This window comes from Oncorhynchus tshawytscha, linkage group LG33 (genome assembly GCF_018296145.1).
Source record: "Oncorhynchus tshawytscha isolate Ot180627B linkage group LG33, Otsh_v2.0, whole genome shotgun sequence".
NCBI lineage: Eukaryota > Metazoa > Chordata > Actinopteri > Salmoniformes > Salmonidae > Oncorhynchus > Oncorhynchus tshawytscha.
The window spans coordinates 20,936,166-20,963,663 of NC_056461.1; the positions used below are offsets into that span (position 1 = coordinate 20,936,166).

General features: G+C 42.6%; 1 protein-coding gene across 1 annotated transcript; it reads left to right on the plus strand.

Moving 5' to 3' along the window:
* The first annotated feature begins 835 nt into the window (after positions 1-835).
* On the plus strand, positions 836-23,782 carry ghrb (growth hormone receptor b). The gene is made up of 9 exons (XM_024397386.2): positions 836-1,122; positions 8,971-9,063; positions 14,324-14,465; positions 14,642-14,811; positions 20,437-20,615; positions 21,431-21,575; positions 21,688-21,778; positions 21,898-21,967; positions 22,085-23,782. Exons 2-9 carry the CDS (start codon positions 8,973-8,975, stop codon positions 22,991-22,993), a joined length of 1,797 nt encoding a protein of 598 aa, XP_024253154.1. The 5' UTR covers positions 836-1,122; positions 8,971-8,972; the 3' UTR covers positions 22,994-23,782.
* Positions 23,783-27,498: the final 3,716 nt, after the last annotated feature.

Below are 27,498 nucleotides of genomic sequence, written 5' to 3' on the forward strand. Positions count from 1 at the left end.
GTAATTTTTGTGCGTAAAATGCGTAAACAACTTCTCCGAAATTGTGGTCTTGCCTGTTATGTTAAATATTTACCAGCTGGTGGCGCTTTCACGATGCCACAGAGTGGTGGATTCGATTATGCTGAGCCGCGGGGCACCCGTTTATGGACCGGACTAATGCAGGATTTTGTAGGGAGCCGTAGTCTGAAAAAAGGACAGCTATAGTAAAAATAGATATTATTTTACTGCAACCAACCACAGGAGCCTGCTCACAATGTTCAAAATACACCAGAGAGCATATTTTTTCCCCACAGATTATCAATAGTTTTAAAAAAAACATAGCTGTGGTATAAAACAAGCAGATACTGTATTCCTAGTCGGCAGGGCCACAATTTGGGCAGCATGCGGGCCAAATATAGAACGGCTTGTTGTGGCCATAGTCATATAATCCATTGAAGGGTTTTGGAACCTCTTTACCTGCCAATTTGACTGTTAATACACTTGCAATGGCTGCCATTGATATATCTTAATCTGGTTTTGGACTCGTGATTTGAATCGGAAAATATGTTGAGGGAGGCACTCCCTTCTCAAATCAGCATGGTGCATAGTCCAGAAACATACATCTGTTTGAATTTTCAAACTAGTTTTCATTGGGGGACGTTTTTATCAAAAGCATTCACTTTTACATGTGAAAACACAGAATCCTACTCATTACTGCACGTGATTAATTAGGCCTATATCACTTGTGTTTTAGGGCCACATCCCTTTTGTTTTTAACCGATTTAGCCTGCTTTGAACTGGACACCTGGCAATTTACTTTCAACCGGTGCCTAATACTTTTACCCGGCCAGATTAATCGAATCCCCTTAATGGCAGCAGTAAATGCTCGCAGAGCGCGCAGCCACAGATTGACAGAATTGAATCAAGGGGAAGAGTGTACGAGAAAGAGAAAGCTATGCGTCTTGCTACAATATGTCATTTTTTGAATATAGTAACGTTTAAATGTTGAGTTTGGGGATTTTTTCCACTAAGGCGTGACCGTTTTTGGTGATGGTCTAGTAGATTGCAGTCCGTGGTTGAGACGAGTGTTCCGCTTGATCAAGTCTTGAAGAAACCAGCAGCGTTTTACAACTTGCTTATACAGTGAGTAGACACCAGCCGCACTATTGTTCTTTGCTAACTGGGATAGTATAGGGATTTCTCAACCATATCTGCCATAGAACTACACAGCTGATTCAAATAACCAACTCGTCTTCAAGCTTTGATAATTTGAATCAGCTGTGTAGTTACAGGGCAAAAGAACATAACGTGCACCCGGAGGGCCCCAGGGCCGAGTTTGGGAAACCCTGGTCTACTAGGCCTATCCTACTGTTAAGATTATAATATTTTGTTCTTCACAGTAGGCTATATACAATCTCTACTGCATATGTGCACGTTCTGTTAATTTAAAGGCAAATGGCTAAATTCCAAAACAATATCTCAATGTAATTAGCATATGAATTGGTCAATTCAATTATTCCAAAGTCAAAATCCTGTAGACCTACGTATAAAATGTGTGCAAAAAAGTAAATAGGCGAAGCAATGACAAGTCACGTTTTGTATTCATAATTGTAGCCTACACCAAACGAAATAAAATAACACATGTGGCAGCCTCACAAGAAGAGTTGACACTGCCAAAGTAAATAATGAGTATTAGGACTTTTCCACAACAGTATTCACCTATTACACTGTCTTCATTTATATCCATTGAGAAATGGTAACGCTCTGATTCAGCTTTGCATGTAGTACCTTGAATTCCTCAGATGGAGACTGAAACACATGACTGTCCTCATATAAAACTAAGAATGTAATGTTTGTTGAAGAAGTAAGATATCAACAATCTGTCTAAATTATAATTTACCTTATGTGTATGTATTAAGGAAATAAGATGTGCCATCTCAAACATACTAAAATATCAATACAATATGAATGTGTCCATTAAAATCATCAAATTCGCTCTGATTGACATAATTACTTTTCTAATCAAAATGTCTTATCCACTTTTGAACACGTGTTATTGTCTGCCACCCTCTTTAGTGTAATTGTCCATTGGGCCCTTTGCCAGACAGTTAAAAAGAAATTGAAACACTCATTGGTGTTATTACTAATGATTTGTACTGGTGTTTATTGTTTACCCATTCTGTCTCCTGTGGGATTCTAGATTGAGGAGAGAGAGTACAGCATGCAATGGCTCATACTGTCTGTTGATGAATACAGAAAATAAACACATCCAAATTTAAGTTTTCTGCTTATGGTCACCATGAAGGGAGTTATATTTACCCTTAGTTCACACGACAGGTAATTGTGTGTAGTATTTATTAGGGGTTTCTACCAAACTGACTTGTTGTGAATAAAAGTCTGAGCGTGATGATGTAGTTCAACGTCAGGGTTGTGGGTCTGATTTCCAGGTGGGACCAATATGGGAAGAAGTACAAAAATGTATATACTCACTACTGTGAGGCCCTCTGGATAAGAGTGAATGCTAAATTACTAAAACATATTTTTTGTATTTTTATGGATAGGCATTTACAATAGTAAAACATATGACTTCTTGAGTTTCTATTGTTAGTATAAAAACAGGAAGACAACAAGAAGAAGTGTCATAGTACACCACACCTAAAATATGTACGCTATTTAGACCATTGTGTTATTGTGGCGTTAGTGCCCCATTCTCCTTTCCTTCCCCACGCCCCTCCCATATCCTCTCCCCCTCTATCGGACCCTGTTTTCCCAGATCGTCTTTCAGTGAAAACAAACACATACAAATCTATTTGTCATTTAAGATTAACATCTTCCACTCTGCGGCAGTTTCTTAAAGACTGATATGTTTTGGTTGGCATACAGCAATAGTGATTGAAGAAAAATGAGAGGATTGTTGTTTCAGAAGAACGCCTATATTTTCCATAGAGCGGGGAAAATAACTTGAATCGGGCCAAGATGTAGGATGGTATTATTTCACAAAACAAGTGCTGGACACAACCCAGCCCAGAGTATTTGGCTGCAGATCTTGAATGTCATGTTCAGCAGTGGACTGTTGACTTTGTCATGTTTCGTAACGCGACCGAACGGTCAAACTCAATACCACCAGGAAAACCAGGAATTGTGGACAGCGCTCACACTACTGAGTCACTCGTTGTCCGTGACATCAGATGGGCGTGTGCAATTGCCCCTTCGCTAAACCCGGCGTCTAAATGTTTCTGCAACCAACCGCAGCACTCCCAATGGATAGCAACGGTCGTCGAGTTCAACACCTCCGACATGTTCATGTTTAAATCCCATGAAAGCCAGTGAGGGCTATAAAACAGTTTTGCTTTGACTGCATGCTGACATTGACTTCAGAGCCATTCAGCTAGCTACACTGTTACAGATTTTAACCAGGTTCCGGTGAAGCAATTGTAATGACAGTCCACCACAAGATACCCAAGAGTTTCTTGATCAGCCAGGGGTAGTTGTGTTGAATTTAGATGCGTATTAGACACACCGTTTTTGAGATAATTGTGAAGGGATTTCGCCAGCGGTTGAATGGAATTGGGCATTCCGGGAAAATGTTATCGGAGGTTGCAACAGTAACTAAGGGGGGCTGGGCTTAGCGAAGGGTACATTTAAAATACCTCAACTGTGTTCGAATACCAATATGCTAACATACTGTATACTACATACTATATACAACTAGTTAATTTTAGTATACTATAAACAAACAGTATTCTTTCAGTTGAGTGTACTTCTGCTTCACCTGTCTACCGGAAGTTTATGCTGTTGCTATGCAACTTTTTGCTAGTTTGTTAGCATAACAAATACTAGCTAGACATCTTATGACTTCATTGTAGTAACAATGTCCATTGAGAATGCACAACACATATACCGCTAAGAATGAGGTGAATAATCAAGTCAATAAATGTTGGGTAGTTAGTTGGATAGCATATTGTAATGAAACAGCAGGGAGCCGGTCTCGAACCCTGGACCTTCGAGCCCGAGGTCCGGCGTGCTATCGACTGTGCTGCAAAAGCATGCTTGTGCGGCAGGCTCGATTTCCACGCTTATAAACCCAGGGTCTTTACAATATAGTTAATATACTGGCAAGTTTGATGTGTTAGTAGCCAACTAAGGTTACCGGTACATACAAGCAACTGCTGTAATGCTATGGAGTTCGTAAGGCTGGCGACTGTGGCGTAGCTAACAAATTAACATAAAGTGTAACTTCATTTACTTAAAAAGTAATTACTTTATTACGTTGCTCAACATTTTCTTGACATTTGTCATAAAATACATTTGATAGAAAAAGCTATTTGTATCCACTGTAGGTTTTCTCTTTAACCCTAATCAAGCGCACCTGATACTAATAATTACCTGGTTGATAAGCTGAATCAGGTTAGTTACAAGTGGGGTTGGAGCGAAAACCTACAGGAAGGTAGCTCTCCAGGAACAGGGTTGGAGAGCCCTGGTTTAAAGTGACTAGTGATCCATTTATTTATATAGCCCTTTGTACATCAGCTGATATCTCCAGAGTGCTGTACAGAAACCCAGCCTAAAACCCCAAACAGCAAGCAATGCAGGTGTAGAAGCACGGTGGCTAGGAAAAACTCCCTAGAAAGGACAAAACCTAGGAAGAAACCTAGAGAGGAACCAGGCTATGAGGGATGGCCAGTCCTCTTCTGGCTGTGCCGGGTGGAGATTATAACAGAACATGGCCAAGATGTTCAAATGTTCATAAATGACCAGCATGGTCAAATAATAATAATCACAGTAGTTGTCAAGGGTGCAGCAAGTCAGCACTCAGGAGTAAATGTCAGTTGGCTTTTCATAGATGATCATTAAGAGTATCTCTACCACTCCTGCTGTCTCTAGAGAGTTGAAAACAGCAGGTCTGGGACAGGTAACATGTCCGGTGAACAGGTCAGGATTCCATAGCCGCAGGCAGAACAGTTGAAACTGGAGCAGCAGCACGGCCAGGTGGACTGGGGACAGCAAGGAGTCATCATGCCAGGTAGTCCTGAGACATGGTCCTAGGTCGCAGGTCCTCCGAGAGAGAGAAAGAAAGAGAGAATTAGAGAGAGCATACTTAAATTCACACAGGACACCGGATAAGACCGGAGAAGTACTCCAGATATAACAAACTGACCCTATCCTCCCGACACATAAACGACTGCAGCATAAATACTGGAGGCTGAGACAGGAGGGGTCAGGAGACACTGTGGCCCCATCCGATGATACCCCCGGACAGGGCCAAACAGGAAGGATATAAACCCACCCACTTTGCCAAAGCACAGCCCCCACACCACTAGAGGGATATCTTCAACCACCAACTTACCATCCTGAGACAAGGCCGAGTATAGCCCACAAAGATCTCCGCCACGGCAAAACCCAAGGGGGGCCGCCAACCCAGACAGGAAGATCACATCAGTGACTCAACCCACTCAAGTGACGCACCCCTCCTAGGGACGGCATGAAAGAGCACCAGTAAGCCAGTGACTCAGCCCCTGTAATAGAGTTAGAGGCAGAGAATCCCAGTGGAAAGAGGGGAACCGGCCAGGCAGAGACAGCAAGGGCGGTTCGTTGCTCCAGAGCCTTTCCGTTTACCTTCACATTCCTGGGCCAGACTACACTCAATCATATGACCCACTGAAGAGATGAGTCTTCAGTAAAGATTTAAAGGTTGAGAACGAGTCTGCGTCTCTCACGTGGGTTGTTAGACCATTCCATAAAAATTGAGCTCTATAGGAGAAAGTCCTGCCTCCAGCTGTTTGCTTAGAAATTCTAGGGACAATTAGGAGGCCTGCGTCTTGTGACCGTATCGTACGTGTAGGTATGTACGGCAGGACCAAATCAGAAAGATAGGTAGGAGCAAGCCCATGTAATGCTTTGTAGGTTAGCAGTAAAACCTTGAAATCAGCCCTTGCCTTAACAGGAAGCCAATGTAGGGAGGCTAGCACTGGAGTAATATGATCCAATTTTTTGGTTTTAGTCAGGATTCTAGCAGCCGTAAACTGAAACTGAAGTTTATTTAGTGCTTTATCCGGGTAGCCGGAAAGTAGAGCATTGCAGTAGTCTAACCTAGAAGTAACAAAAGCATGGATACATTTTTCTGCATCATTTTTGGACAGAAAGTTTATGATTCTTGCAATGTTACATAGATGGAAAAAAGTTGTCCTTGAAACAGTCTTGATATGTTCGTCAAAAGAGAGATCAGGGTCCAGAGTAACGCCGAGGTCCTTCACAGTTTTATTTGAGACGACTGTACAACCATCAAGATTAATTGTCAGATTCAACAGAAGATCTCTTTGTTTCTTGGGACCTAGAACAAGCATCTCTGTTTTGTCCGAGTTTAAAAGTAGAAAGTTTGCAGCCATCCACTTCTTTATGTCTGAAACACAGGCTTCTAGCGAGGGCAATTTTGGGGCTTCACCATGTTTCATTGAAATGTACAGCTGTGAAAGTTAACATTAGGTTTTCGAATGACATCCCCAAGAGGTAAAATATATAGTGAAAACAATAGTGGTCCTAAAACGGAACCTTGAGGAACACTGAAAATTTACAGTTGATTTGTCAGAGGACAAACCATTCACAGAGACAAACTGATATCTTTCCGACAGATAAGATCTAAACCAGGTCAGAACTTGTCCGTGTAGACCAATTTGGGTTTCCAATCTCTCCAAAAGAATGTGGTGATCGATGGTATCAAAAGCAGCACTAAGGTCTAGGAGCACGAGGACAGATGCAGAGCCTCGGTCTGATGCCATTAAAAGGTCATTTACCACCTTCACAAGTGCAGTGTCAGTGCTATGATGAGGTCTAAAACCAGACTAAAGCATTTCGTATACATTGTTTGTCTTCAGGAAGGCAGTGAGTTGCTGTGCAACAGCTTTTTCTAAAAATGTTGAGAGGAATGGAAGATTCGATATAGGCTGATTTCTGGGTCAAGGTTTGGCTTTTTCAAGAGAGGCTTGGTGATGCGTTGTGCAGACCGCACAAACCTCTGGAGAGCCTTGCGGTTGAGGGAGGTGCAGTTGCTGTGATCCAGCTCGACAAGATGCTCTCGATTGTGCATCTGTAGAAGTTTGTCAGGGTTTTGGGTGACGAGACACATTTCCTCAGCCTCCTAAGGTTGAAGATGCGCTGTTGTGCCTTCTTCACCACCCTGCCTGTGGAGGTGGACCATTTCAGTTTGTCTGTGATGTGTACGCCAAGGAACTTAAAACTTTCCACCTTCTTCACTGCTGTCCCTTCGATGTGGATAGGGGGGTGCTCCCTCTGCTGTTTCCTGAAGTCCACGATCTTCTCCTTTGTTTTGTTGACGTTGAGTGAGAGGTTATTTTCCTGACACCACACTCCGAGTGCCCTCACCTCCTCCCTGTAGGCTGTCTCGTCGTTGTTGGTAATCAAGCCCACTACTGTTGTCGTCTGCAAACTTGATGATTGAGTTGGAGTCGTGCATGGCCACGCAGTCGTGTGTGAACAGGGAGTACAGGAGGGGGCTGAACACGCACCCTTGTTGGGACCCCAGTGTTGAGGGTCAGCGAAGTGGAGATGTTGTTTCCTACCTTCACCACCTGATGGGGTGATATGATCGGTCCCAAAGCATTTAGTTCAGTTATCTTTGCCTTCTTGGGTTCAGGAACAATGCTGTGACGGTGGCACTGTATTATCCTCAAAGCGGGCAAAGAAGGTGTTTAGTTTGTCTGGAAGCGTGATGTCGGTGTCCGTCACTACAGACTGGGGTTCAATCCCAGACTGTGTCACAGCTGGCCGGGAGTCCCGTAGGGCGGCGCACAATTGGCCCAGCTTCGCCTGGTTTGGCCAGGGGGGTTTTCTTGGCTCAATGGGCTCTAGCAAATCTTAACTTCAGTCATCAGTTGAATGGTTTTTCCTCCTACACATTGATGCGTCTGGCTTCCGGGTTAAGCGAGCAGGTTTTAAGAAGCACCGCGGCTTGGCGGGTCATGTTTCAGAGGACGCATGACTCGACCTTAGCCTCTCCTGAGCCCGTTGGTGAGTTGCAGCAATGAGACAAGATCGTACCTACCAATTGGATATCACGAAGAAAAAAAAAACCTAGATTGTATAATTTTGTATTAATTATTATGTAGTTTGTATAAGTTCTTCGGCATGATATACTCCTCTGTTTATATTCACATTTACTATTAGGCAGAATACACAGGAAAAATGTGAACTTCTTTTCTTTTTCGGATCTCCCTTGGAGTTTCCAGTTACTATATACACTGAGTTTTCCAAACCGTAGGAACAACTTTTGCCTTCAGAACAGCCTCATTTCGATGGGCATGGACACTACAAGATGTCAAAAGCGTTCGACGGGGATGCTGCTTCCCACAGTTCTGTCAAGTTGGATGGATGTCCTTTGGGTGGTGGACCATTCTTGATACACACAGGAAACTGTTAACTGAAAAAACCCAGGCTGGCATCTACTACCATACCCTGTTCAAAGGCACTTAAGTATTTTATTGCCCATTCACCCTCTGAATGGCACACATACACAACCCATGTCTCAAATCTTCAAAATCCTTATTTAGCATGTCTCCTCCCCTTCATCTACACTGATTGAAGTGGATTGAACAAGTGACATCAATAATGGATTATAGCTTTCACCTGGTCAGTCTATGTCATTGAAAGAGCAGGTGTTCTCAATGCTTTGTATACTCTGTGTATAGTTGGAGAGCAGTCTGTTTCATGGAAGCTCGGAGTTCAAACTTCAAGAATGTAACATAATATTTAGACGGGACAATGGGCTCAAATTCAGCAAATTATATGTTGAGACCTAGAAGAATAGATAAGCTACTATGAATACATATACAATACACAGGCAATGGTGGGGATCACAGTACCAGACTCTGGACTTATACTGTATGTTTCGGTTTGTAAGCACACCCTACTTAATGGCAGCGGGCCAGCTTAAGGGTGATATTCAGTGGGGTTAACTCTTCTCTCATGTTTTTCTAGGGATGAACAGCATGGCAACCTCCCACATTCTCTTCATCTGCCTTCTCCTCATCCTAACAGTTGTGTCGCAGGAGCCGCCAACTTCTGAACAAGGTACATTTGATTAATGATGAACCAGACCAAACCAGAGGGGCTTTCCTTTCACTGGACAATCAATACAGACCTATCTCCTAGAAGTACTTCCTATGCATGTATAGTTCGTAGTAAGGACTGTCTTGTATGTACACTATGTAGTATTATATACATAGGGGAGAACCAGGATGAAAGTAACACTTAGTTTTTTCTCTAATTACTTAGATCGATAAAGCTAGAGACACCATATTTTATGACAAACAACACTTATCATGACAAACAACTTACAGTATATATGTCCTCTACCATAAGCAACTATAATTTCTTCTTTAGGGTAAATTAGTTTAAATTAAATAGACCAAGACCAGAACTACTGCAATGTTACTTTTGTAACTTCCAGCGGGGCGAGAGTAACACAGCCTTGAGGTGGAAATGACAGCTTGTGAAAAGTGCACAATATCTGTCTTATCCCCATGTTTCTGGTTTGTAATGCTCATTACTTTCGACAAATGTACTATCAGACATCATTTCATGTGTCGATTTGAATAATTCATGTTAAAGGTTAGAAGTGTATGAAAATGAACCTTGCGACAACATCTCAATGTTGCGCAATCATAATATTTACAATATTAATCAGACTAAAAGGAATCACATAATGGCTGTATTAACCATCATTTCCTAATCTCACTTTAATGGGAATGTAGAAAGAGATGTGTTTCACTATTTTTAAATGACTATTCATGCATAGCCCTACCAATCAGGTGTGCTCCAGCTGTCCTTGTCATGTGCACTCCTCGTGTCTTGATAGAATAAAACATTTTTATTTTCTTCACAAAATGGCAAACTCATCATGCTTATCACATTTCCATGGCTTGACACAAGGTAATTGACCCACATAATCATAAATATATGTATATATTTTTAACCACTAACTTGTTGATTTAAAGCTTGTGAGAAGTGGATCCATCCAGTCAATTTATTAAGGCATAATTCTAATGTCATATAATGTTCAAACATTCAGTCACTTGTTGATATCTTGCTAACATTATAAAAGCAATATGAACTGTGCTTAAACGGTTTATTCTATTTTATTCCAGGTTTATCAGTTAACATTGTTACTTTCGTCCCACCCCTTTCTCCTGTAACTTCTCCCAGGCTAACACCCAAGACTAGCTAGCATGACACTTGAAATCTATACTGTCATTTGTCCACTAGATGGTTTAAGAAAGTGACATGTTTGGAACCTTAACAACCTCTCAATGTTGTTTTTCCTCATTTGAAGTAATGTATTTAATAAATGGCCTCCCGAAGAACATGGGGGCCAGTGGTTATTTAGAGAGAGTTACTTGTTCAAGCTTCATCAATCCGCTGTCAGGGGAGTGCGCTTCGCCCCCCTCCCCATTAAAACAGCCATTTCCTATCTCCATCCCTACTATTACCCAGCAGCTGTGCAAACACAACCCTCTCTTTCCCTTTGATTAAAGTCATGATGAATGTTTGGACTTTTCAGTCCTAACGTGAGAGAGTAATTCATGATAGTTTCCAAAAATAAATGTGCGTCTAAAATAAATATACAGCAAGCATTTACCTGTTCTGTTTTGTTCAAGAAATGAAGTGAATTACATGTGCAATGTGCCATTTCCCCATTTATGGTAGAGGAAAGCTTGAGTGAAGGACATCTGATATACATTGTACTTATGTGGGCACTTTAAAGCAGTAGCTGCAACCAAGGTATTCTCCTTCAATTGAACAGATTTAAAGCACTGAGGTAAAACCTTGGATTATAAAGCTTTTCTTTCTGTTTGTGTCCCCACCTCCTGCACCTCCCACCCATTTATCTCAGACAAAATGTGTCAATTATATTTTGGTCTGGGATCTTGAATTCTTTCAACTATTCTGACAGAGTGAAGTAACACTTACTGGAAACAGAGGAACTTTGTCGAAGAAGCAACACAGTCAAAGCCTACACAAATCAGACAAAACAGACTCACGGTAGAGGGAAAGCCTCTGCTCAATCAGTCATCGCTAAAGAGCTCTAATATAAAGTGTATAATGTTACGTAACATGAAGAAACACTTATGAAAGTGTAACTTCACTCACCATAAAGGCCTGAACCACCTAGGAATAAAACTTCCTGCACTCAAACTTTGTTCATTCAACACTCTTGAATGAAGGGGGCCTCTGAATATCTAAACCGTTTCCCACAGTGCACTACTCACTGCTCCCACACTGCCCCTTCAGAATTCCTGGGAATCCAGTTCCTGGAAAGCACTCGATGTGCAGCGTGCCCAGTGCAACACTATGTGCCCATACGTGCATGCTTATTTAAAGAACATGTTCTAACATATTGTATTACTCTGTATCATACACTAAACACAGTGCCATTGCATTATCATAAAACATGTTGCGTTTTCACAAATAACTGCTATATTCAATTATTTATGTAACATTTAAACCAGTGTGTAATTAAATCATTCATACTGTATATCTGTGACCTAGTCCTCTGAGAGTTGTTAACTGTGTGCCAGAGAGTTACAGTATGATAACACCCCCTGGTGTGTAGGGGAGGACCGGGACAAAGGTAACACATACATTTTCTCAGATAACTATGTCATTCTAACTTCTGCGTTAAGTCGGCATGTTCCTAAAGTGGAGGACGAGCTCCCTGTTAAAAAAACAGCCCAGCCCAACCATGTTTCACAGAGTTAAACAAAGTGGTTTTGAGCCATTGAAGGAGTAAAAAAAACAGACCCGGAAGGGTTTTTCATTTGTAAGAGTTTAAGGCAATAGCACCATCCCTTTCATCTGTATAGATGTGACTGTGTATATGGGATATGTCAGTGACATTGTAGAGAGATAATAGGGAATTTGCCTCTATAAAGCATCCTGTTCTAGCACTCCTTGCATGTGTACTCTACAGGGAATTACAGTCAATCAAATCAAATCAAATTTATTTATATAGCCCTTCGTACATCAGCTGATATCTCAAAGTGCTGTACAGAAACCCAGCCTAAAACCCCAAACAGCAAGCAATGCAGGTGTAGAAGCATGGTGGCTAGGAAAAACTCCCTAGAAAGGCCAAAACCTAGGAAGAAACCTAGAGAGGAACCAGGCTATGTGGGGTGGCCAGTCCTCTTCTGGCTGTGCCGGGTGGAGATTATAACAGAACATGGCCAAGATGTTCAAATGTTCATAAATGACCAGCATGGTCGAATAATAATAAGGCAGAACAGTTGAAACTGGAGCAGCAGCACAGTCAGGTGGAAGTTGAAACTGGAGCAGCAGCATGGCCAGGTGGACTGGGGACAGCAAGGAGTCATCATGTCAAGTAGTCCTGGGGCATGGTCCTAGGGCTCAGGTCAGTTGAAACTGGAACAGCAGCATGGCCAGGTGGACTGGGGACTGCAAGGAGTCATCATGTCAGGTAGTCCTGGGGCATGGTCCTAGGGCTCAGGTCCTCCGAGAGAGAGAAAGAAAGAGAGAAGGAGAGAATTAGAGAACGCACACTTAGATTCACACAGGACACCGAATAGGACAGGAGAAGTACTCCAGATATAACAAACTGACCCCAGCACCCCAACACATAAACTACTGCAGCATAAATACTGGAGGCTGAGACAGGAGGGGTCAGGAGACACATTAATAGGTACATGTGCATTTAGAAGCCCCTTGATTAAAATAGACATTTTCTCCCACCGTACCTCCTATTTGACAGCAGCCGATCAAACACAACGCTCTCTTTCCTTTGATTAGTCAGGATGAATGTTTTGACATTTCAGTCCTAATGTGAGAGATTTTACGAGATAAATGAGCACGTTTTTGCATCGTTATTAAAGGCAATTAAATGTACTCTGCACTGCAGGGATGTCAGGGTAAGTTGTAATGGAAAAGAGTTCACCTTCCAGTGACTGGAAATACTAGAATAACTGGAACTCAAAAGTGTATGTTTTCTTGGAAAGTGTGTTTTGAAGTTAGAGCTTCAACGTTTTGTTGGAGCCAGTGATATGTGCTGCGCACCTTTGCTTCTGTGAAAACTAGCGACCTGAACTTGGCGAACACTAGTCAAACAGCACTCACTCAAGTCCACATTCAAGAACATTCACAAGTACTCACATATATATTTACACGTGCACATTTACATTCAGAAAATATTGGGTAAGTCAAAATGGGGACTGGATGTAGAGTCTCAATTTCTGCATAGCACGCACACACACGCACGCACTCACACACACCACTAGTCCCTGAATCCTAATCAGTCACAGGAAATGTACCTAGTGTGAAACCCTTAAGCGTTGCCAGGTGTTGGATAGATTTTTCCTCTTAATTCTAAGGGCGTTCCTGGGAGGAAAGGATCTGGTAAACAGGTTATTTTTAACCTTTGCGCCCCCTTCCCCCCTTGTTGAGCTGCTAACCAAGCCAGTGGTATGCATCACTCCTCAGAAGAGCAATACACCGTTGAAGCTGCCATCTCCCTAGGCGCCAGGGCCCTTCAATCAGCTGTTGTGCTGTCCCACTCATCGGTGTTGATGTGGCAGACTGACAGCTCTTGCCAGTGTCATTATGGGAGATGGTACTTAAGTCACTCCTCGGGGCTGTGAACAGACAAGAGTGTTTACCTTAAGCGCCCCTCTTCCCCGAGGACACATTAGTATGATAATTTAATATAGCACAGACAGACCAGGACAGCACTTACCTGTTATAAACAAGATAGAATGATAATTTACCATTCCTACAGCTTATTTATTGGTTCCTTTATAATCTCAATGAGCAGAAGGTAACAAGATAAGCAATATTACAGCGTTTTTATGTGTAGGGGTAGTAATTGGCTTCTGAGAAAATCATTCCAATTGAGCAATTTAATTAGGAATTTAATTGTCCGCTGTCATTTCCTGCAGAAACAGAAGATATCTGAACAGTAGTGTCCAATACTGTGAGTAGAGGTTTCATACCTTGTACTATGTAGTTCTGAGAACCGGTAACGGAGAGGATTTACCAGAAAGTCCCGCGGGCAGTATAGTCTGGCTGACAATTTGAAGGTCTACGGATACTTCCAGGAAAACACAGCTGTCCGCCCTGTGGCTATTACACATGAAGAGCAGCTCAGCCCCGTAACTGGTCTCTATATACAGCAACGGGCGTAGTGCAACTTGACTGGGTGTGTGTCATTTTAGGATAATTAAAAATGGGCGCAAAGTTAATGTTTAAGTTAGAGTTTTGACTGTTTGCAAGCCTTATAGACTGTGTGTGCTCACGTCTCTCTTTCTCACGCTCTCCCTCTCAGCCCTGCCCCAGATCCGCCCCCAGATCACTGGCTGTGTCTCCCATGACATGAACACGTTCCGCTGCAGATGGAATGTCGGAACATTCCAGAACCTCACAGAGCCCAGAGACCTGCGGATGTTCTACTACATCAATAATAAGAAGTGAGAGAATGAAGAGTTTGTTCACTGATAGGCCAATTCATTTTTCTTGAAATCCTTTGTAGTTATTAGCCGTATGTGAGTCTCTTCCTCTAACCTACATGTCAGGTGCATGATGTTAGTCTTTCTTCCAAACAGCACAGTATTAAACCCCCCCATGTTGTCTCCCATGCCTGCAGCATATCTCCCAAAGAGTGGAGTGAGTGTCCTAACTACATGGCTGACAGGATAGACGAGTGCTTCTTCAATGAAAGCTACACGAAGGTCTGGATAACCTACAGTGTCCAACTCCGCTCTGGAGATCTGGATAATCTCTATGACGAGGTCATCTTCACTGTGGAAGACATCGGTGAGCCTGGCCTCTGACCTCCTAAACCATAGTTACCTATACAGTGCTTTCAGAAAGTGTTCACAACCCCTTGACTTTTTCCACATTTTGTTGCGTTACAGCCTGAATTTAAAAAATGAAATGCTGAATTTTATATATCACTATTATTAGACAAAATAAAGAAAAACCCTTGAATGAGTAGGTGTTCTAAAACTCTTGACTGGTTTTGTGTGTGTGTGTGTGTGTATATATATATATATTTCAGAACACCTACTCGTTCAAGGGTTTTGCTTTATTTTTACTATTTTCTACATTGTAGAATAATAGTGAAGACATGAAAACCATGAAATAACACATTTGGAATCATGTAGAAAGCAAAAACAAATCAAAATATCTTATGAGGTTCTTCAAATAGCCACCCTTTGCCTTGGTGACAGCTTTGCACACTCTTGGCATTGAAGTCATAAACAGCTCAATGCTTGAAGCACAGCCACGAGCTGCTGGCAAAACGCACGAAAGTGCTTATGAGCCTGCTGGTGCCTACCATCGCTCAGTCAGACTGCTCAATCAAATCATAGACTTAATTATAACATAATAACACACAGAAATACGAGCCTTAGGTCATTAATATGGTCGAATCCGGAAACTATCATCTCGAAAACAAGACGTTTATTCTTTCAGTGAAATACAGAACCGTTCTGTATTTTATCTAACGGGTGGCATCCATAAGTCTAAATATTCCTGTTACATGGCACAACTTTCAATGTTATGTCATAATTACGTAAAATTCGGGCAAATTAGGCAGCCCAAACCTTTTCATATACACTGACTTTGCGTGCAATGAACGCAAGAGAAGTGAGACAATTTCACCTGGTTAATATTGCCTGCTAACCTGGATTTCTTTTAGCAAAATATGCAGGTTTAAAAATATATACTTCTGTGTATTGATTTTAAGAAAGGCGTTGATGTTTATGGTTAGGTACAGTCGTGCAACGATTGTGCTTTTTCCGCAAATGAGCTTTTGTTAAATCATCCCCCATTTGGCGAAGTTGGCTCTCTTTGTTAGGAAGAAATAGTCTTCACAGAGTTCGCAACGAGCCAGGTTAGCAGGCACTATTAACTAAATATGCAGGTTTAAAAATATATACTTGTGTATTGATTTTAAGAAAGGCATTGATGTTTATGGTTAGGTACACATTGGAGCAAGACAGTCCTTTTTCGCGAATACGCACCGCATCGATTATATGCAACGCAGGACACGCTAGATAAACTAGTAATATCATCAACCATGTGTAGTTAACTAGTGATTATGATTGATTGATTGTTTTTTATAAGATCAGTTTAATGCTAGCTCGTAACTTACCTTGGCTTCTTACTGCATTTGCGTAACAGGCAGCCTCCTCGTGGAGTGCAATGTAATCAGGTGGTAAGAGCGTTGAACTAGTTAACTGTAAGGTTGGAAGATTGAACCCGAGCTGACAAGGTACACATCTGTGATTCTGCCCCTGAACAAGGCAGTTAAACCGTTCCTAGGCCGGCATCGAAAATAAGAATGTTTTCTTAACTGACTTGCCTAGTTAAATAAAGGATAAATAAATGTGTAAAAAATAATAATAATTTTGAAAAATCGGTGTCCAAAATCAAATCAAATCAAATCAAATTTATTTATATAGCCCTTCGTACATCAGCTGATATCTCAAAGTGCTGTACAGAAACGCAGCCTAAAACCCCAAACAGCAAGCAATGCAGGTGTAGAAGCACGAAAATACTTGAAATTGGCCATTCCGATTAATCAGTCGACCTCTAGTTAAGACACTTGCCAGTTGGTCCGCGCATGCTTTGAGTACACATCCTGGTAATCCCTGTTTTAACTCTTGAGCTTATGGCTCAATACTGCCCCCGTTGGAGGAAGTGCGGCCCATAGTAAACTGAAAATATTTTTTCCAAAATTGAATATATGCATATAATAATAATAATTGAATAGAAAACACTCTAAAGTTTCTAAAACCGTTTAAATTATGTCTGTATGTAAAGCAGAACTCTCAGGGCAGCCTTTCTCCCAAACTCTCTCTTGTCAAGAGAAAAGTTGGGTCAACTTTGTACCGATCTGGGAACAGTATGTATTTGTTCAGCGCGATGTTGCTTTCACATTGGCACGTTCATTGTTTGAATTTCTCCTTTGGCGGGCGAAAATGCCCGGTTCACTCTCACATACATGCACTCTATTGCGCGCGGCCGATTTGGGGAACGTTCTTTTCCAATAGACACCAGTTGAAGCCGGTTCGTTTGTTCGCGATGATCATTGTTTTACATGATAAAAACATCATTTTGCTCGATTCTGCACTTAGTTTGACCAGTTTAGTCAACATATAATATGTAATTTTGAAGTTTGATTGCGCAAGAGTGCGGGACCAGAAGGAGCAGAAGTTATTTTGGGTGCATTTCAGCTGAAGCTGTTAGCATATGCTAATACAAAGACGCACAACTTGAAACCAAACGATGTATTGGGTAAGTATGACTCCTTCTACGTCTTCTGATCGAAGAACATCAAAGGTAGGGAATATTTATGTGGTTATTTTGGGTTTCTGTGGACTCCAAACGTGAGGAGACACTGCTAATATCTGAGCGCCGACTCATAGCATAGACTAGTGAACGAATTCTGTAACGTTAAAAATAAATGTAACACAGCGGTTGTATTAAGAAGAAGTGTATCTTTGTAACTATATGTAGAACATGTATATTTAGTCATGTTTATTGCTTGTTATCTGACGTTATCTGTCCGAGCTATCATAATTTCTCCGGACATTTTGAGTAGCATTTTTGAAATGTCGTCATTGTAAACAGAGATTTATGGATATTAATGGCATATTATTGAAAAAAAAAAATGTACTGTGTAACATGTAATATTACTGTCATCTGATGAAGATTTTCAAAAGGTTAGTGAATTATTTATTTTTTAATCCTACTTTTAAATTTTATATTTTCTGGGACAAAATGGCCGCCGCTTGCATTTTGTTTCGGTGGTGGTCTAATATAAATGTGTGCTTGCATTTTAGAAATCTGACTTGCTGGGTAGATGAACAAGGTGTTTATCTTTCATTTGAGCTATTGGACTTGTGTAGGTGTGGAGGTTAAATATGTCTAAGAATATTTTTTCACATTTTGCGTTATGCTAATGAGCTTGAGCCGTAGTCACGATCCCGGATCCGGGATGGGTAGCATCAAGAGGTTAAAGGTCTTGCTCACATTGGCTACGAAGAGCGTTATCACACAGTCGTCCGAAAAGTTGATGCTCTAATGCATGCTTCAGTGTTGCTTGCCTCGAAGCAAGCATAAAATGCATTTAGCTCGTCTGGCAGGCTCACTGGGCAGCGCACGACTGGATTTCCCTTTGTAGTCCGTAATAATTTTTAAACCCTGCCACATCCAACGAGAGTCAGAGCCGGTGTAGTGGGATTCAGTCTTAAACCTGTATTGAAGCTTTGCATGTTTGATGGTTCGTCTGACGGCGTTGCGGGATTTCTTATAAGCATCTGGATTAGTGTCCCGCTCCTTGAAAGTGGCAGCTCTAACTTGTAGCTTGATGCGGATGTTGTCTGTAATCCAAGGCTTCTGGTTGGGATATGTACAGTACGTACAGTCACTGTGGGGACAACGTCGTCGATGCACTTATTGATGAAGCCGATGATTTAGGTGGTATACTCCTCAATGTCCTTGGATGAATCCCAGGAACGTATTCCAGTATTCCAGGCTAATAAAACAGTCCTGTAGCGTAGCATCCGCGACATCTGACCACTTCTGTATTGAGCGAGTCACTGTTACTTCCTGAGCGAGTCACTGTTACTTTTTGCTTGTAAGCAGGAATCACGAGGATAGAATTATGGTCAGATGTGCCAAATGGAGGGCGAGGGAGAGCTTTGTATGCGTCTCTGTGTGTGGAGAAAAGGTGGTCTAGAGTTTTCTCCATCTTTTCTTCACGCAAATGACGGGGATTTGGGCCTGTTCCCAAGAAAGCAGTATATCCTTTGTGTCAGACTCGTAAAGAAAAAAAAATCTTTGTCTAGTTCGAGGTGAGTAATCGCTGTTCTGATGTACAGAAGTTATTTTCAGTCATAAGAGATGGTAGCAGCAACATTATGTACAAAATAGGTTACAAACAACGCAATAAAACGAACAAAATAGCACAGTTGGTTAGGAGCCCGTAAAACGGCAGCCATCCCCTCCGGCGCCATTCTTAAGATCTTGGCTTGCATTTTGACTCAAAGTGATCTTGACTCAGAAAAGGTTGGTGACTACTGATCTATGCTAATTGAAGTAGATTTAACAAGTGACATCAATGAGGGATCATTGCTTTCACCTGGATTCCCCTGGCTTCCTATGTTATGGAAAGAGCAGGTGTTCTTAATGATTTGTTGCTGACAGGTGTATGAAATCGAGCACACAGCCATGCAATCTCCATTGACAAACATTGGCAGTAAATTGGCCTTACTGAAGAACTTGTGACTTTCAGCTTTGCACCGTCCTAGGATGCCACCTTTCCAACAAGTCAATTCATCAAATTTCTGCTCTGCTAGAGCTGCCCCAGTCAACTGTAAGTGCTGTGCTGTTATTGTGAAGTGGAACATCTAGGGCCAACAATGGCTCAGCCGTGATGTGGTAGGCCACACAAGCTCACAGAACAGGACCGCTGAGTGCTGTGCATAGAGTGTAAAAATTGTCTGTCCTCGGTTGCAACACTCACTACGGAGTTCCAAACTGCCTCTGGAAGCAACGTCAGCACAATAACTGTTCTTTGGGAGCTTCGTGAAATGGGTTTCCATGGCCGAGCAGCTGCACACAAGCCTAAGATCACCATGCGCAATCCCAGGTGTCGGCTGAAGTGGTGTAAAGCTTGCTGCCATTGGACTCTGGAGCAGTGGAAACGCATTCTCTGGAGTGATGAATCACGCTTCACCATCTGGCTGTCCAACAGACGAATCTGGGTTTGGCGGATGACAGAAGAATGCTAACCTGCCCGAATGCATTGTGCCAGCTGTAAAGTTTGGTGGAGGAGGAGTAATAGTATGGGCTGCTTTTCATGGTTCAGGCCCCTTAGTTCCAGTGAAGGAAAAACTTAACTCTACAGCATACAATGACATTCTAGACGATTCTGTGCTTCCAAATTTGTGGCAACAGTTTGGGGTAGGCCCTTTCCTGTTTTAGCATGACAATGCCCCATGCACAAAGCGAGGTCCATACAGGAATAGTTTGTCGAGGTCGGTGTGGAATAACTTTATTGCCCTGCACATAGCCCTGACCTCAATCCCATCAAACACCTTTGGGATGAATCGGAACGCTGACTGCGAGCCAGGCCTAATCGCCCGACCTCACTAATGCTCTTGTGGCTGAATAGAAGCAAGTCACTGCATCAATGTTTCAACATCTAGTGGAAAACCTTCCCAGAAGATTGGAGGCTGTTATAGCAGCAAAGCGGGGACCAAATCCATATTAATGCCCATGATTTTGGAATGAGATGTTCGACGAGCTTTTGGTCATGCAGTGTGTGTGTGTACAGTATATACAGTACACTGCCTAGTTGTGTAGATATATTGAATTTTGTATGTGCCATTCAGCATTTAAAGTGATGAACCAACTAATGTTTTCCAGTGGAACCAGACCCTCCAATAGCGCTGAACTGGACCCTACTGAATGTGGGTCTAACCGGGAGCCACTTTGACATCATGGTGAGCTGGGAGCCGCCACACTCTGCAGACGTGTCTATGGGCTGGATGACACTACAATACGAGGTGCAGTACCGTGAGGTCAATTCAACACTGTGGAGGATGGTGAGTCTACACCCTAGCAGTTAGCTGACTAGTGGTGGCTTTTCTGCATGATAAATTAGCGAGACATTCTACTGCACTGATGGATAAAGTAACACAAGCATTTCACTGCACCTGCCAGAAGACCTGCAAATCTGTGTATGCATTCAATTAACTTTGATTTGATTACCCTTGAGGACTCTGACTCTGACTCTTTTTGTGAAACTGTTGCAAATCCAACCATTGTGACATTTCAGAATTTTTCCATAGGGCTCTATTCAATCCGTATCGAGGAAGTTCAGCATTACAGCATGGTTTAAATTCCCGCGTTAGCGGAGGCTGCATTCACGGTAAACGGTGTATATAGTCAGCTAAATCCTAAATGACCTTACCATTTCTATCATGCAATCTGCAATGCTTCAGCGACACAGATTGAATGGATTCCTAAATGTAGTTTTCAGTGCTCATATACACCTTCATCTGGACAGACCTGCTAAGACTGCTGTCCATGTAATTTTGACATGACCAAGTTTTACTGCACTATTTTAAAAGTACCTAATAATCAAGTCTTATGCCTCCTTCTCCCACGTTGTAATTTAGAACAGACAGCCTCTTTCCCACTCTGTCCTCATTCTCCCCCTTTCATCTCCCTCCATGCAAGGGAACATGAGTCTAATCTTGGGGGTAATCTACCAAAGTGACATACCAAGGCTCTACTGCTTTCGTTGATTCAGGTCCTTATATGGATGAAGCATGCCGGTGTAAGTTGTCTCGCCTGTGTGGGTGCTATTCACCAACTTACTGGTGTGAAACCTCTCTGTTTTGACTGCACCCCCTAGGTGAACCTTGAGAAGGGGAGGCAGCGGTCGCTGTACGGGCTGCGCACCAACACAGATCACGAGGTCAGGGTGAGGTGCAAGACGCTGGCATCCCGTAATTTTGGGGAATTCAGCGACCCCATAGTCATACACATCCCCACTAAAGGTACTGACATGTATAGTTTTTATATACTGTCATATAGAATGTAACATGTTATAACATATATGATGTCTCTGTTTTGAATCATATTAATTGCCTTCTATATATGTGTGCTCAGAGTCCCGATTTCCAGTTACTGTCCTGCTTGTCTTTGCTGCCTTGGGTTTAGCAGTCATCCTAATGCTGGTCATCTATTCCCAGCAACAGAAGTAAGATATTTACTTTTCCCTGTTACTCTGTCTTAAAATAATATGTTCAACCTCTTCAGATAAATATGAAGTCTTATGCAACATGTGTGCCTGTTAATAACTATTCCTCTATCTTCAAGGTTGATGATGATTCTCCTGCCTCCAATTCCTGGTCCCAAAATCAAAGGAATCGACCCTGAGCTCTTCAAGGTATTAATTTGACACAATTTTAAAAAGCGGGGAGACAATATGAAGTACCAGCGAGGTTGTAATAGATGTATGTTTCCCCTTTAAACTAACTCTGAGGTATTATGTCTTTGTCCATAGAAAGGTAAGTTGGCTGAGCTGACCTCCATCCTGGGCGACCACCCTGACCTGAGGCCAGAGCTGTACGGTGAAGACCCCTGGGTGGAGTTCATCGAGCTGGACATGGAGGAGCCCAATGACAGGCTGACTGAGCTGGACACACAGTGCTTGATGGACCGCTCGCCCTCCTCAGACTGTCCCCCTCTCACCATTGGCTTCGGAGATGACGACTCTGGCCGGGCCAGCTGCTGTGACCCTGATCTGCCTGAACCAGAGGCCTTCCCCTTCCATCCCCTCCTCTCCAACACCAGCCCCAGCCTGGAGCCCTCTGGTGCCAGCACTGAGGCCAGCTCCCCAGTCCAGACCCCCACCACAGGGATGACTCTCTGGGCTGTCCCTGGCAGGGAGGACCTCTATACCCAGGTGAGCGAGGTGAGACCCACTGGCGAAGTGCTGCTGATGCCTGAGGAGCAGAGCAAGGTTGAGAAGGATGCAGAGGAGAAGGCTAAGGAGGGAAAGTGGAAAGAGAAGCCGAGGAAGGAGTTTCAGCTACTGGTAGTGAATGCTGACGGGGGAGGTTACACCACAGAGTTAGACGCTGGGAAGATGAGTGCCAAACTCCCCACTGGGAGAGGCAGCCAGCCTGCTCCAACAGAGGATAGTAGGCTTGTGCAGGGACAGCCCTTTGGGGAGTACCAGAGCCTGTACTTTGAGGCTGAAATGCCCCCCATCCCACCTGCCTCGCCCATCTCCCCACTGCTCCCTCTCTCGGTCTACACCATGGTGGAGGGAGTGGACAGGCAGAACAGCCTCCTTCTGAAGCCCAGCCCCCCACCTGCACCCCAGCCAGTCCTAAGCAAGCTGCCCCTTCCTACACCTACACCAGAGGGGTACCTGACCCCTGACCTACTGGGAAATATTACACCATAACTCAGAGGTGTAGAGACTATACTATTGCACACAGATCAGAGGTGGCATTGGAATTCAGTGACTATAAATCAAAGAGTAGGTTGCCAAATGGTATACCTCCAAAAATGAGGGGGGTTCCCCTGCCTGCCCCACCTCTTATCCTTCCTTCTCCCAACATGACCGCTACAGACATTTTGAGGTTTGGTAAGAAGGATGGGGAGGTCAGGAGAGGGGTTTGTTCTTCAAGGTCTGAACTGATGTGCCACACCTGTCTGCTAACACCTTAACTGTGAAAACAAAGGATATAGAAGGACAAGAAGGGATTATGGTCTCTCATAGGAGCTGGCCGTATGAAATATCTTAACATATTACTCATATTTTTGAAGAACATTATCTATAAGTGACTTTAATTGCCAGCACAAGATACATATAGTTAACATAGTGGTGTTGATAACAATAATTTACAATAATCCCAATTATTGGTTCTTACAACTAAAAAGTATTTACGTATCGGGATATTGTCAAAAGGGAAACATTTGGTAAACAAGTGGGAATACACCATCTGTGTTCTGCCGATTGACTGTGGCTTCTCAACCAGTCTATAAGAGTAGGTCATTGTGTTGTTTTTCCATATATACACAAATGTGTTTTATCAAAAATTATATATATTTTTTCTGCTTACTATGATGTACGCTTGCAAAAAAGGGACTATCAAATGAGTGTCAGATGATATTTCTGGGGAACTGAAAATGGTAATGGTTCTTCACTGTACAGCTATAATGTTATAAATAAACATATTTCACATTAAAACTACTGATTCATTTCATGTAGTACTAATGCTTTGAGTTGTAGCCATTGGACTAGGCTCCATTTGATTTCACAGCGTCAAATGAATCTAAGATCCGTAGAATTTAAATGAATTTTAAAGTAGCCACCCATCTGGATTGTGTTATCGTTAGTGATAGAGGGAGAGAGACCAGTCATGAGCAGATGAACATGAATGACAGACCTCATTCACCTGCACACCCTAATTGACAAACAAACAAACCAAAACAAGGGCAAAGTCTTCTCATGCTTTGTTGATTTCAAAAAAGCCTTCAACTCAATTTGGCATGAGGGCCTGCTATACTAATTGATGGAAAGTGGTGTTGGAGGAAAAACATATGACATTATAAAATCCATGTCCACAAACAAGTCTGCGGTTAATATTTTTTCACAGGGCCGTGGGTTGAGACAGGGATGCAGCTTAAGCCCCACCCTCTTCAACATATATATCAACAAATTGGCGAGGGCACTAGAACAGTCTGCAGCCCCCGGCCTCACCCTACTAGAATCTGAAGCCTAATGTCTACTGTTTGCGGATGATCTGGTGCTTCTGTCACCAACCAGTTAGGGCCTACAGCAGCACCTAGATCTTCTGCACAGATTCTGCCAGATCTGGGCCCTGACAGTAAAGACCAAAATAATGGTGTTCCAAAAAAGGTCCAGTCGCCAGGACCACAAATACAAATGACATCTAGACGCCGTTGCCCTAGAGCACACAAACTATACATACCTCGGGTTAAAGATCAGCGCCACAAGTAACTTCCACAACGCTGCGAACGATCGATCTGAGAGACAAGGAAAGAAGGGCCATCTATGCCATCAAAAGGAACATAAAATTCGACATACCAATAAGGATCTGGCTAAAAAATACTTGAATCAGTTATAGAACCCATTGCCGTTTTTTCATTGTGAGGTCTGGGGTCCACTCACCAACCAAGAATTCACAAAATGGGACAAACACCAAATTGAGACTGCATGCAGAATTCTGCAACAATATCCCCAGTGTACAACGTAAAACACCAAATAATGCATGCAGAACAGAATTAGGCCGATACCCTCTAATTATCAAAAATCCAGAAAAGAGCCATTAAATTATACAACCACTTAAAAGGAAGTGATTCCTAAACCTTCCACAACAAAGCCATCACTTACTGGTCCTGGGGCTCTGTTCACAAACACGAACAGACCCCACAGAGCCCCAGGACAGCAACACAATTAGACACAACCAAATCATAAGAAAACATTGGAAAGAATTATCAAAAACAGCAAACTAGAATGTTATTTGACCCTAAACAGAGAGTACACAGTGGCAGAATACCTGACCAAACTTAAGGAAAGCTTTGACTATGTACAGACTCAGTGAGCATAGCCTTGCTATTGAGAGAGGCCGCCGTAGGCAGCCCTGGCTCTCAAGAGAAGACAGGCTGTGTGCACACTGCCCACAAAATGGTGGAAACTGAGCTGCACTTCCTAACCTCCTGCAAATGTATGACCATATTAGAGACACATATGTCCCTCAAATTACACAGATCCACAAAGAATTCGAAAACAAACCCAATTTTGAAAAACTCCCATATCTACTGGGTGAAATACCACCATGTGCCATCACAGCAGAAAGATTTGTGACCTGTTGCCACAAGAAAATGGCAACCAGCGAAGAACAAACACCATTGTAAATACAACCCATATTTATGTTTATTTATTTAACCATTTGCACCTTGTTACAACACTGTATACATACATCATATGACATTTGAAATGTCTTTATTCCTTTGGAACTTCTGTGAGTGTAATGTTTACTATTCATTTTTATAGTTTATTTCACTTTTGTTTATTATCTACTTCACCTGCTTTGGCAATGTTAACATACGTTTCCCATGCCAATAAAGCCCCGTGAATTGAATTGAATTGATAGCTCTTTGGTCTGGTGTGAATAGTCAACAAAGTGACCAATACTAGGAATGTTGGTATTTACATTAGTACTTTTACCAAAGTCCAGTTCCAATCAAACATGAACTTGTATTGGAGCTGTCCTTCTCAAAGTAAGGTAAATAGGCCTCAATGATAAACGCTATTTTAAAAACGAGTTTAAAAACTATATTTACAGTCTGTGTCTCCCTCTGGTGGTACTGTAATGTAACATCAGTTCACCTGAATATGTCCTGCAGAGGTCTAGAAGTGAGGGGACTACATCAGCAGTGTGAGCTGAGGGAATAGTCTCATCTGTTAGATACAGTACTTCATCTATTGTCTAATTCTAAGCTGTCTTGAAAAGGTTGGAATAAAATTAAATGGTAACACTCTGCTTTTCAGCTTTGAATGATCTTCTGTAAGATAGTGTCAGATGTGAAAAAAGCAGCGTGAGAGGACAGTAGAGGTGGGCAGAAGGATTAAATTAACTGAATCAAACAATTACATTCTTGCATAATTAAATAGTTTGGATTTAAAATTGACATGACAAAACAGAGAAACAAAATGTGTTGCCACTGCTTCCCCCTTGTGGCCGGGTGTGGTCAGGAGCGGGTGGCTGAGGTTCAGAGGCTGGTGGCAGAGATTGTTGCTGTGGGACAGAGACACCAGAGGGAGCTCGAGATTGTGACAGCAGCACAGGAGAGAGGTGGAAAGCGCTCACAGAGCAAACATAAGCACATATTACACAAACACACTAAGTGACTGATAGTGATCCTCATTCCTGCTCATGGAGAGCTGCAGTGTTTCATGTTTGTATCCCAGTTTAGTGCAACCACCCCTGATTCAATTTATACTCAACACACCTTGATACGCTGAAGCAAGTGTTTCATCATTGCGTACATGTAGGTATGTACGGCAGGACCAAATTGGAAAGATAGATAAGCTGTTTTGGAGCAAGGAGCAAGCCCATGTAATGCTTTGTAGGTTAGCAGTAAAATCTTGAAATCAGCCCTAGCTTTATCAGGCACAACCCTAATTGGTTGCAACCACCAGCCTACCCTCTAAATACACCTCTGATGTCTTCAACCAGGATCTCAGCGATCAGTGCCTCGTCGCCTGCGTCCTTAATGGGTCCGCGGTCAAACGACCACCCCTCATCACTGTCAAATGCTCCCTAAAACACTTCAGCGAGCAGGCCTTTCTAATCAACCTAAGAGCACCCCCTCCCCACTGCACTGAGGCTAGGAAACACTGTCACAACTGATAATTTCAATAAGCATTTTTCTATGGCTGGCCATGCTTTCCACCTGGCTACCCCCACCCCGGCCAACAGCTCTGCACCCCTTGCAGCAACTTGCCCAAGCCCCCCTCCCCCCACTTCTCCTTCACCCAAATACAGACAGCTGATATTCTGAAAGACCTACAAAATCTGAATCCCTACAAATCAGCTAGACAATCGTGACCCTCTCTTTCTAAAATGATCCACCGAAATTGTTGCAACCCCTACTACTAACCTATTCAACATCTCTTTCGTATCGTCTGAGTTCCCCAAAGATTGGAAAGCTGCCGTTGTGATCCTCTTCAAAGGGGGTGACACTCTCGACGCAAACTGTTATAGACCTATATCCATCCTGCCCTGCCTTTCAAAAAATCTTTGAAAGCCAAGTTAACAGATCACCGACCATTTTGAATCCCACCGTACCTTCCGAGCTGGTCATGGGTGCACCTCAGCCACTCTCAAGGTCCTAAACGATATCATAACCGTCATCGATAAAAGACAGTACTGTGCA

Excerpts from the sequence above, each read along its gene's own strand:
- ghrb (XM_024397386.2), top strand. The coding sequence starts at position 8,973 with ATGAACAGCATGGCAACCTCCCACATTCTCTTCATCTGCCTTCTCCTC. Across the intron at positions 14,466-14,641 it reads TACTACATCAATAATAAGAA|CATATCTCCCAAAGAGTGGA; the intron begins GTGAGAGAATGA and ends CCATGCCTGCAG. Across the intron at positions 14,812-20,436 it reads CTTCACTGTGGAAGACATCG|TGGAACCAGACCCTCCAATA; the intron begins GTGAGCCTGGCC and ends AATGTTTTCCAG.